This window comes from Aspergillus ambiguus (assembly GCF_047715705.1).
Source record: "Aspergillus ambiguus strain CBS 117.58 unplaced genomic scaffold BDV59scaffold_72, whole genome shotgun sequence".
NCBI lineage: Eukaryota > Fungi > Ascomycota > Eurotiomycetes > Eurotiales > Aspergillaceae > Aspergillus > Aspergillus ambiguus.
In genome coordinates, this window is record NW_027395585.1 from 19,776 (window position 1) to 31,694 (window position 11,919).

Below are 11,919 nucleotides of genomic sequence, written 5' to 3' on the forward strand. Positions count from 1 at the left end.
GAGGGTATGTGGCCGAGCGAGCGGCTCCGCAAGGTACTATAACTTGAGGCTCAGGTCCACCTCCAGACGATATTCACACCATAACATAGGTAAACGGAGTAAGAATATCTTTAGATATGAGCTATTAGTATACATGTTTCACCGTCAAGCCGCACGTAATATCTTCTGTTATTCACACAGTTTAGATAAAGCCGACTAGCCTATATAAAGATAAAACTACATTTGAACTGAAGGATTGTACCTATATACCCGATTTTCACCTTAATATTCTCTCTGCAATAAAGGCCAAAAAGGCAGGCCTATATTATAATTTAAGGACATCACCCCTTGCTTTCGAGGAATAAAAACAGTATATCTAATATACTTGTTTCCCCGATCCTGTAACGACAAGGTTATCTCCATTGCCTATACACCATTATCTCCCGTTTTTGCAGAGCTTCGTGTTGCACTTAGGCGCTAATAGATACCCTTCTTACGGGAAAATAGCTTCGATAAATACTTAGCCTATTTCGAAACGTGAGAGGCCAAAAAAGCTCAGTCAATCTTTCTTCGGTAAGCTATTTACTTTCTAATATATATATTATATATATATTTCTATGTACGTGTTAATAGCGTGTCCGACACCCGCAAAAAAGAGAAAAAAGTAAGTTTGTATTTACTTTTGCTTATCACCTAAGATTTAAAATATCTTTGTACTGGTTTCCCCTGGAAGATAGAGTGCTGGGAAAGGGGTCCCTTCGGGGCACGCACTGACTGCGGCGGGAGCATGGCGGAACATCGACAATGGACCAATCAGCGGGCGAGAAAATGCACCGTACGTAGGGTGCGCCAACCACTAGGGACTAGGGTGAAGTCCAGCAGCCTAATGCGATTGAGCGTCTTCTTCCTGTGGTAACTTATCGAGCACACTTTTTTGACCTTATTAAATTTCCAGGTCTAGCTAAGGACGAATAGACCGAGCAGAGGGTAGTTTAATCTTTAAAGGAGCTAGTTGAATGATATTACAGGGTTGTCGGAACTCAGGACGCTCAAGTATACGGAATAGGAGTCGGGCTATAGTAATAAGCTGGCTGAAGAAGATAATGGAAAAGAAGATCTTCAGGGAGGGACTGGGGTGATCGGGTTTGGGCTAAATAAGAAGAAAGTTAGGAACTAGTGGTAAATGAAAAAGATAATGTTTAAACTGACCGATTGGAGTAGTAACTGATCAATCCCTCGTCTTTACAGCCTAGGCTTCTAAGAAATCAATCTCGCGAAGGCCGTCATATTTATCTGTAACACAAAACTGCGACTGTGCCTCTTGTTTCACATGGATAATGCACATTAGAGGGCAAGATCGTCCCGTATTCGCTGATTCTCATATGATATGCTGCAACTTACAGATAACATAGGCATATAGCATTTGGTGAACAAGTTTCAATAAGCGGTAATCCAATGCTAATGAGCACATAAGCACGTCTTCATTTAAAAACGCGTCAGGAAACCTATCCACGGGATAAGCTGTACAGTATAGCCGGCCTCGTTAAAAGTGGAATATATTTGATAATTCCTTTTCAACTGCGAAAATATACTTCAGCTTTGCAAGGAGAGACTTGAAAGCACAAGGTCAATCTAAACTCAGACTAAATACTGGCTACATCCTCGATGGCAAAATAGCAGAGGAACCCAAACATCATCTATATTTATCATCGTAGGTTCCCAACTGGGATTGGCTCTCGAAGAATCTTACCTGGGTCGGATATACTACGTAATTCCGCTTTTCACACCGACAGTCACCTCTCGTCCAGCAACGAGATCCACTATACACCGTTAGAGGGTGCTCAGCATCTTGACCGTCGTGGAATTCTATGGGCGAACTTTCTACCAACCACCAGTTTGGAAGCGTCTCGAGAGATCCACGCTAGTTTGGGAAAATACGGTGTGGCACACAAGGACCAGCGCTATGTCAAGGGAATGCCAGTCCTCCATACTCTTGGAAGTCTAGTACTCTCGACAGGGAACCGGAGAAGCACTTGAGGTTCATTATGTCGCCTGACATCAATATTTAAACGCAGATGGTAGCCTACGCTCTTGCAGGAATATGTACAGACTTTGTGATGGCATCCAAGAAGTATGGGCTTGGTACTCCCGGATGTATGGCAGGATATACTGCCAATAGAGCAGGGTAGACGGCAGAGGTCCACACTCTAGAATTTACTCCATATAGCCCGGCAACAAGTAACCACCACAGGCAGACAAGAAATCATCGCATAAACCCGATGCGCCCGACTAGAAATATAGATAAACCAGATGGAGCCTGCACAAACCAGGCCAAGCCAGTCTCAGCCAATCCTAGATTTATCCGATTTTGGATGGAACGGAAAGGCAAGGCGAATGATAGTGGAGAGACTTGTATGGCAAGCTGTGGATGATGATCAACAGCCATAAAGGTGACCCCGGTCAGATGACGGGGGAGTCATGCACCCTCCAGCACCACAGTTTCCAGGAACAGTCGCTCCAGGCCGGTGGTTGGGGGGGACCGCAACGGCCAACGCGGGGTGCGATAAACATGACCACATTCCCAGTAGTCAGTGTAAATGGTACACATATTCTATATCAAGGTTAGCGGGAGGGAGGGCGGAATATGAACAAAGGGATGACAGGCCACCAGGGATACATACGGTGGTGGGATCGGGCGGAGAAAAGGAGGGATGTTTACAGAATTTGGCTGGGGCGAAGAACGAAGCAATATAGTGAGACGAGAAAGCTGGATTCAAGAGGATAGATGGCAGGCAATATATATAGACAGGCCTGGTTCCAAAAAAAAAAAAAGGCAAGATGCCGCTCAGCGCGTAATTCAGTCGAGTTGATACTACAAACGACATCTGGGCTACCCCACCCCCCTCGCCTTCCTCCCAACTATCTTTGGATTGTCGTTCTACGACGTATCAGATCTCTGATTCGGTTATCACTCAGGAAGACAGCAAGAGGCCCAAGTGCCAGGCGCTTAGAGTTAGAAATGGGAACCTGGTCTTGGACGTTTTCTATTTGGTAGATTCCCTCTCACCACTGAGGATTGATGTCCATGGGTCTTGGTGTCAACATTGAATGCGTCTGATATAGAACATAGTTCCTTGGCTTGTTCTATAGGTCACTTGAGGTAGCCCAAGCCAGAAACCAGACAGGGATTAAATCAGGTTTTGGGACTAGTTCTAAACACTCTTTGAAAAGATCCAGGGTATAGCCACTTACTACGCGCTCTCCTGCCACAGAACTAGCCCCATGATCTTCGACGCGATGCGCTGTGAGGTTATCAAGTCGTTCTGTGCATTGGCTCAGGTTATGGAATTTGCACCAATTGATAAGTTCTTAGCATCACACACGGTGCCTGTAAGCGCCCATTGAACGTGTGAACAACCAATCAGAGCCCAGAGCCAAGTGAATAAAAGGGGAGTCACACATGGTGGGGCAAACGGTGACATTGGTAGCGATGCCTCAGGCGACGTATCAAGTATTCGTTTTACTCATGCGATCTTAGAAGCAAGTCATGTGACGAAACAACCATCTGACCGCCTGACGCCATATAGCCTCGCAAGCCCGCCAGCAAACTGAAGGGGAAGACCGAAAATCTTCTTCCTGCCCGTATGAAAAACGATCTTGTATACTTGATGCAACATTACCCATTTTATACGGACAGTTGGATTCAATCAGCGGGACTTAGTCAACTCCAGCATAGGCGCTCTAGCTGTTTCTCTACTTATGGCGCTTCCACTTTACATCCCGCCTTGCATTCACACTCCCCCTGGCCAGTATCACTTTCCACTACCTGATCAGCCGCTCAGAATCCAGATTGAAGGCCCTCTAGTTGCCATACAAAGGCTCCTGCCACATATATCGTGGCATCTAGATCTTCTGAATCGAACGTTCCCGCAGCCAGCAGGTCCGGAGCTAGCACAGTTGACTTATCAAAGAATCTACGGGCGCGAAGTTTGTCTGAAAGTACCCGGTGATCTAGTAATACGGGACGAGTATTTGGGTTGGATGCCAGAAAATCGCCCGGATCAGTAAGTTTATATCATTTTATATCAGTAGAGGCAATTTTCTGTATCTGTGGCTAACAGCATTCTTCCCATGAATTTACTAGAATGATTGACTATTATGGTGTAACATTTGACCACCTTGTTCTAGATGATGATCCCAACCCTGAGGTGTTGCAGATTAACATCATTGAGATTGAAGATGACAACGGTGTTTATGCAAATAAATGGCTTTTATCTGCTGTAGATCCGGTTGAATTTGTCGGGAAGAAAGTATTGGCAGTACCAAGATGTTGCCAGAAGAGAAAGGGAACACAGGATCGCTGGCGAGTGAACGCACTCGTGGACCAGAGGGTTCATGGGCGGGAGCAATTGAAAGGAGCTGAAGAGTTCGTTAGAGAAAATGAGTGCTCTTAGCACGGGGGAGGGGAATTCCGAAAGACATTGTGGATTTAAATAGAGTATATTTCCATAAGTTCATTACTTGCCAAATTGACTGAGTGTGGTGACCCATCCACCTACAATCAACGTTATGGACGCTTCCTCTCGTGACATGACGCATCCAGACAGCACAGGCTATTACCATTTGTTGATCACTGGGAATCTCTTCGCGAGTTGACCTGGCAAACCCCATCACCTACTTACTGGTCAACGTGGGGTTGAACGGTCAACTCAACAAGAGATTGGCAAAGCCCGAGGTCCTCAGATATTTGATGGTGTTGAACGTGCATAGATAGCCTCACTACTAAAGACCACGATATTGATATAATCCAAAAACAGCGGCTCTCCTAACTCATATATCTAACTTATTCTCAACTAGGCACCTGTTATAGATAATAACGTAAACAAAGAAATATTTATAACTCTCTATATTATCTTACTGTATCTCTAATAGAATTCTTAATGTAGCGTTAGATATCTCCCCCCTAAAGATTAAGAAAAAGAGATTGCGTTCGAGAAAGATATTCTGGCAGATAAGAAATTGACAAAGGGAAGATGTCATTAAAAAGGCTTATAAGTATAGCATGCTATACGGAGCGGATGTTTGTCTAGGTATCTAATTAAGAGACTCTGGTTGGATGTACACGTTCTTAGCTGATCAGTGGGTTTTTGTCCTTCTTTAAGTCATAATTAGTGGGATTCCTTTCTAATGGCAATGCAGACACTAATATCCTATAGGAAAAGTACTATCCTACGCCCATTCGAAAAATGACCGAGGACTTTCCACGATCGCGCAATACCTAGCACGGCCGTTAAGTGTCGAAGACATCTGAAAGCAAAGTCGAATCTACATAGACTATATGGTTGGGAGGGATAAAACATGGGCCCGAGTCTAACGATATAAAGTATCCAATAACCATCCGCGCGGTTTGGAACGGTAATTAAATGGCTAAGTGTCTGAATTCATATAAAACCTCTTTTACTACTCCCATTTATGGAAAGGAGTAGTTTTCGTCCAATAGTTGTTGAAACGTAGTAGAGGCTATAATTGGTTGGACGTGGCCTCTGAGATGTGAAGCCTCGGTACGTCTCATTTGGCTACTCAACTTAATGGAGTAGGATAGATGCTCTTAACCTCACAACTTGTATACTAAAACTTCTATCTAGCTTAAAGTAAATAGCAGCTCATAGAGGCCTGCAGAAGCAGGGTTACCAAGTATAGGCCTATTGTTCCTGAGAAGAAACGCCATAGTTCTAGGAGCCTTAGTGTTTCCTCAAACAACCATAGTATTCCTAGAATCGACAATATCACTTCCTAAGAATGGCCTGATGGATCCTACGTGTCCCGATGTTCATAAGATAGTTATTTTCGCACCTAGGAACCCACCCTATTTTCAGCACATCCATAAACGAGGAAAGCTTTCCATGAGTGAAATCCCGCGGAATCGCTAAAAACTTACATTCTACAACCCGCACATAATACCGACTGGCTTATTCATCTGCCATTGCCAAGTAAGTTGGTAAAATACCCTCTCTCTCAATCTCTCCTCTCTATTCGCCAATAGGGAGTCAAAGCGCATCGAGTCTCAACTTCCTCTCCAGCAGCCCCCACGCCCAAAATGAAACGACCACCAAGATCTTAACAAAGGAGAACACTAAGCTAGTCCCATGTACCAGGCTATGGTATTTCCACGCATTATCTGAGTTAAGATCAATAGCCTAGCATATAATTGCCCACAGAAGCACACAGAATATATTAGAGATTAAGAACTGCGCGAGATACCATAATATATAAGTTATAAGAAGTATTATAGTAAGTTAAATTGATAAACCGTAAAGAATATAGCACCTACTCAATAATATTAGAGATTCAATAACCAGTAAGTAAAAAAGAGAAGACAGACGTACTAATCTATAGTATGCTATATGTGACTAACAATGTTCGAGACATGTTAAGTGTTGTTAAGCCACATCCGCATGGCTCTTGCTTCGGAGGACGCTCCAGAGAGCTGCGTGGCTATCATTGAACGAGCACTTTCGCGCTATATGTTTGCGCTACCCCGGTATTGCTCTAGCTGACGTTGACCCAGTCAGATCTGTCGCTTCCAGCGGAGGAGGTTCTTTGGTTACTGTGCAGTTTCGCAACTGGCTGCGGAAGGCCCTGGAGCCACACTTTGTGACAGTGAAGAACATTGGGCAGTTGTCAATTCGAGGCCTGAGTGCGATGGATCTGGAAACGGTTAGAGTATCTCACAATGATAAGGACGGATCTCGTATCTAGGCGCAGTATAAATTGGAAGATGCAACGGGGGAGGTGAAGATGCTCACTACTATGACTGTTATCCCTATTTATGGGATCTCTTGTCTGACATTTCAAAACTATACGCTGGTGGATTCTGCTAGATATGTGTGCGATAGTAACTATTAGGGACGATGAATCAATGCGAAGAACCTGAATTCTTCAACCTTCAATATCTTCAACGTAGCTGAGCTCATGATTAAGTAATAGGTTAGCCTTAGAAGGGAGACCTGGACGGCGAGATCCTTGTCGTTCACCTGCATTCCCCGCCCCTTGGTTGGCACTGCGCCTCGACATCAAACGTGGTTCAACAATCATGGACAAGGACGCGCACTATTTCTGCAATATATGTGGGGGTCCACCAACATACAAAAACCTCATTAAACGGTCCTCACTCCAGTATCTTGACGAAGAGAACCAACTTGGCGAGCATGAGGCATATGATGATTACTGCAATTATGGAGGGCAACAGGAGCAAGTATGCACTGGATTAGGCACTGCAAGAATGGCAGTCGAGTACTCTAGTACAAGCTAAGACTGGCGACCAGGATGGACATTCGAGCTTCTGCAATGCTATGTTTGGATATGAAGCGAGGAATATCTCCTTGAAAGACATCAAGGTACAGTCACCCGTGATCGCTAGAGGCCATTACTGACACGCGGCAACAAGTGGCTTGGTGATGTTACCTGGTAGCCCATCGAATTCCAGAGGCTGGGCTCTTCACCGAAAACGATTCGGCGGACTTGCCCATGGTATCGCCTCTTGTAGGTTGTTCGACTTGCATTCGTATGGAGCACGCAACTAATAACTTCATATATAGGGGCAACACGTTGATCCGCAGTCCGGCCACTTCTTCTATCCCCGCCCGTACGGCGAAGATCCAAGGTCGAACATCCTAGAATGCAATAAGGATGGGTTTTTGGTTCACGATGCATGTTTGGAAATTTTCAAGTGTGTATGTCGTGATACAAACCTAGCCATGCGACCGATAGATCTACGGGATTTCGTCTCAGTTATGGAACTGGGCTTGGAGGATCGCAACCGTGACTCTTTCGATTGGGGATATGGTGATACATTCAGTGAGGGGCCTCGTTTTGAGTTTGAGGTTTGGGTTCCAAGGGAAGATTCCGAGGTTTGCGAAACGATCTCCCAGCGATAGAGGAGACTAACCAAATCTCAAGTGGACCGGATGGACCCTAGGGGGCCATTTGATTTCTGGCCATTGATCGCCGAGGCATCGACCGAATCTGAATCCAATATTACGTTCACTTTCAACCAGGACAGGATGAACCCGCGTCACTCGGACTCGGGAAAGTCAGATAATCTGTCGCTAATTTCGTCCGAGTTGCGATTCCGCATACTAGAGGTTCTTCCTACCCAGTCTGTGCTGAATCTATTCTTGGAGAGTCCTCACTTCAGACAGTGCGCTAAGAATCTGCCGCACAGTTTCTGGGAATCTCGAATAATCTTCGACGTGCCTTGGTGTGCGGACATACGTAGTACTGTCCCAGGTGCAACAGAGAAGCAAAGTTCAATGGAATGAGCTCCTTCGTCGGCTCAAGGACGCGTCCGCAGTGGCGGGATATGATAGCGATTCTTTGGACTACCTCGCTCTCAAAAACCGCCGGCGTATCTGGCTTCAGTGTGAACGAATCCGGAAACTATCGAGTCGCAGCATTCGTTCAGACGATAAAGAGCAAGTTCACTTCGATTTTTTTTTTTGGGTCATGATGTATAGTAGTCCGATAGAGGTGGACAGTTCCCAACGCTTTTCATTCCAAGAAACTCCATATACAATGCGCCTTCTCAATGAAACATTAAACATTCTTGCTGAAGAGCTATGAGGATTCGCAAGCAGCCACTATCGGATACTTATAATAGGCACCCAACTAGAGCAAAGTAGCTCCTTTATTGTATTGTCAATAGATCTGGTCCATTCACTCGGGCATATCTGTCGACTCAAGGGCTGCATCCACGAAGATCTGATTCGGCTGCTCAAGGAATTTCCTGGCATTGCAGCACTGGCTGCGGTAGCTTCTGAGTATTCAATGAGTAATGGAGAGATTGACAGCGTCTGCTTCCAGGCCCTGAGAAGCTCTATAGATAGTCGTATTGTGTCCAAGACGACTCTGAATTATATCGACAGAGCACTACAATTTTCAACAGAGGACTATAGTGCTGAACGCTGCGTCAACCTTAATGGTATAGAAATGTTTAAGCCAAACCCCCCGGCGTTGGATATGCGAAGAGCAGGGCTAAGGGATTTCTAGTGCAAGGATATTATGCCTGGGGACTAGGACTGCACGGGGCAATATTTTAAATGATAATACTGAATTAGCCTGAAATATATCAATTATCCTCTCAAATTTAAGCCCCAGGACAGGCGGACAATCAAAAACTATTGCACGATTTGCGGCAACGGAAGCTACAAGCAGCGATGTCAACGTGGGCCAATGATCCCCCATACCGGCGCCGCCTGGGGACCCTGATCATCATCTTGCTGCGTAAATAGCCGCTTCTTCGCACCCTCCGTCCTCCTTGTTGGTGGGATTGTTTGACCAATCTGGCGGGTTGGGCCCGCAGCTGTTGGTCGCGACTTCAGGCCCTGACGAACCTTTAAAGATGACCCGTTGTCGCGGGCATACTGGATCCACTCCATCCATGATATCCTTCGGGAGCGGTGGAGAACCTGCTCAGTGAGTAGTCACGTGTGCTGCTGACTGAGGCGCTGCCCATCCCCATTTATTTTGTGCAGGTAGTCTCATAACTACATTCAACGACTTCTTTCAAAGTTGCCCAGGTCTACGCAAACGCCCGGACAAGATAACTAACTAGGAACTTATGAGTCTGCTCGCCGCCCCTTGTTAGCCGGGTCAATAAACACGAAATCCTAAGATAATAATAACAAGTCTTGCGGACGTGTTCTAACCCTAAGTCTTGATGACCAATTATTCAAAATGAACAGTATAACAATATATAACTATAGACGAGCCATTTATTTTGCCAACTGTTCCTCAATTGCCTTTTTTGCTCTCACCTCCGCTCCTAGGAATGCGCCTAACACATCCTTCATCTTCCTGACCACGGCGGGGTCACTTTCCATCGCCTTTGTGACTGCTGCACCGTTGTCTGCAGGCCAGTCCTGCTCGGTGCTAGCGAAAGTTCCGTCCCACTTTGGCCCGGCCAGGTGGTCTGTGCTCTAGTGCAGTCGCAGGCGCAGAGGTGTGGTCTGTACGTCGTAGTAGGGCTCCTGCTTCTTGGGGCCCGGGTCTTTCAGAATTGGATACTTGGCGAGTACGGCGTCATCGAAGGGCGTCTCAGCTAGTTCTTTGAGGTGATGGGCAAGGATAGTGATATGCTGGCACCCGAGCTCGGCGGTGGCGATGACTTCGCCGATGTTGGCATTACTGTTTCGAGATTGCGTAAGTGGCGGGTTTGAAAAGGGATGCACTCGAGTACGACAAACCTTGCGATGACAACTGGCTGCATTCCACCCGTCTGGTGGTAAAGTCTCGCGTAGTTTTCAAAAATATGGATAAGCCGTGACGCCATAGGATGCTAACCAAAGATTAGGAGAGTGATGGAAAGGTGGAGGATATTAGGAAGTACCGTCAAAGCCGGATCCTCACTATGATGCATAAGGGAGTCGTCGGAATAGGCAGCGACCTCTATACCATGAAGCTGCATTAATCGTGTCCTCGGAAAATTTTAGAAATTAGAGGCATACCGTTGAAGTAAGGGCTAATGAATAGACAATCAACCTGGCTCGCCGCAATGGCCTGGGCCAGACTGAAGACCGAAGTGCCAAGGATACGAATGCCCTCGGAATTGAGCTTTTTGGCGGCGGCCATGGATGGACCAGTGACCGATATTTTGATCGCTTTATTATTAGGGTTATTATTATTAGGGTATATTACACCGGCCTCCTTGAAAGCCCCGTCGTAGGCATAGAACTGGCTAAGGACGGCCTCGCTGTCGTACACATGGCGAGGAGAAACCTGTACCAGAACACGCCCGCTTATGTTCTCAAGGTTGCTGGAGCAGAATTTGACAGTCTATCAATAACATCAGGCATGGTCTCGCGAAAGACGTGATCCGAAGCAGACAAACCACTCGATTGAAGACCTCCTCCCAGCCCTCGCTGCCATGTTTCTCCACTTTATCCAGGAACATGTCTCGATACTCGGGCTTGAGCATTGTATCACAACAGATCACCTGGTTGGATGTTTCTTGTGGGGGCTAGATGTCGGCCGCTAGACGTGAGTACCTCCATCAAGACATCACTCATGATTATGGGCTTTGAAAGGTAAGGCCGTGGAGACTTTGGGATCAACCGCATCAACGTCGACATTGCATATGTCCTCCAGCACCTGGAGCAAGCTTCGCTGAGCTCCCATCTTGTCTATTATTGACAATAGAGTTTTGAAAAATTATGGAGATACAGGATCGCACTCCGCTGTCTGTTTTATATATACTTGGTCTGCTCAAGGGAAGACCTATTAAACCCTAGCCCGGGCCTCTCTGCCTTTTTGAGCCACCACACCAACTATTCGGCAGGACGAGCTCATCATTCGGGCGTAATACGCTGCGGAACATTGGCTGGCGGGCGGACCGCCTGCCCGCTGGAGAGGAATTTGCACTGGGTTGGTGTGTGCCATACGTTGAGAATGACCGTCGTCATAGTCTCCAGCCAGCTTTCTAGCGGGGACATGAGGTAACTCTATGGTCCTTAAAATACATATATTATTATATTTCTGCTAGATATTATTGAGACGGCGCCTATATTATCGACGTCTAAGATTTGCAAAGAGCCGTCTAACTTAATCAGTCGTAGACCAACGAATCTAGGAAATATCTTAGTAGCTAATAGTGTACTGATACACAAAAGTACCTTCCTATTAATCCTCTGATTCTCGCCGATAATAGCCCGTGGTAAACAGAAGATTTTTCCTAGCCCTTCTCTCTGGGTAACAATCCTAACCTATCTAAGGCGATTTATTCATATCCAGACCTACCGCCCCTTTTCTCTAGTATACTAGACTAGCGAGACTCTACCGGGCTGAGACAAGGTAAAAATACTTAGTTTACCAGCTCCTCTAACGACCGTTCGAGCAATATAGACGGCAATCCTCTCTCCAGTAACTCTCCGACCTCTATATATA

The 11,919-nt window shown here is 46.0% G+C and overlaps 3 protein-coding genes across 3 annotated transcripts; 2 read left to right on the plus strand and 1 right to left on the minus strand.

Annotated features, from left to right (window-relative positions):
• The first annotated feature begins 3,581 nt into the window (after positions 1-3,581).
• BDV59DRAFT_189752 (uncharacterized protein) lies at positions 3,582-4,528 on the plus strand. Its single transcript, XM_073691661.1, has 2 exons — positions 3,582-4,043; positions 4,124-4,528. Exons 1-2 carry the CDS (start codon positions 3,739-3,741, stop codon positions 4,431-4,433), a joined length of 615 nt encoding a protein of 204 aa, XP_073542635.1. The 5' UTR covers positions 3,582-3,738; the 3' UTR covers positions 4,434-4,528.
• A 2,544-nt stretch (positions 4,529-7,072) lies between these two features.
• BDV59DRAFT_196915 (uncharacterized protein) lies at positions 7,073-7,916 on the plus strand (the record flags this gene model as incomplete). Its single annotated transcript, XM_073692795.1, has 5 exons — positions 7,073-7,234; positions 7,269-7,376; positions 7,427-7,438; positions 7,468-7,521; positions 7,578-7,916. The coding sequence occupies 5 exons, from the start codon at positions 7,073-7,075 to the stop codon at positions 7,914-7,916; spliced, it is 675 nt and encodes a 224-aa protein (XP_073542636.1).
• Positions 7,917-9,752: 1,836 nt separating this feature from the next.
• BDV59DRAFT_196916 (aldolase) lies at positions 9,753-11,154 on the minus strand (the record flags this gene model as incomplete). Its single annotated transcript, XM_073692796.1, has 8 exons — positions 9,753-9,956; positions 9,993-10,164; positions 10,224-10,315; positions 10,367-10,425; positions 10,485-10,637; positions 10,677-10,812; positions 10,883-10,972; positions 11,080-11,154. The coding sequence occupies 8 exons, from the start codon at positions 11,152-11,154 to the stop codon at positions 9,753-9,755; spliced, it is 981 nt and encodes a 326-aa protein (XP_073542637.1).
• Positions 11,155-11,919: the final 765 nt, after the last annotated feature.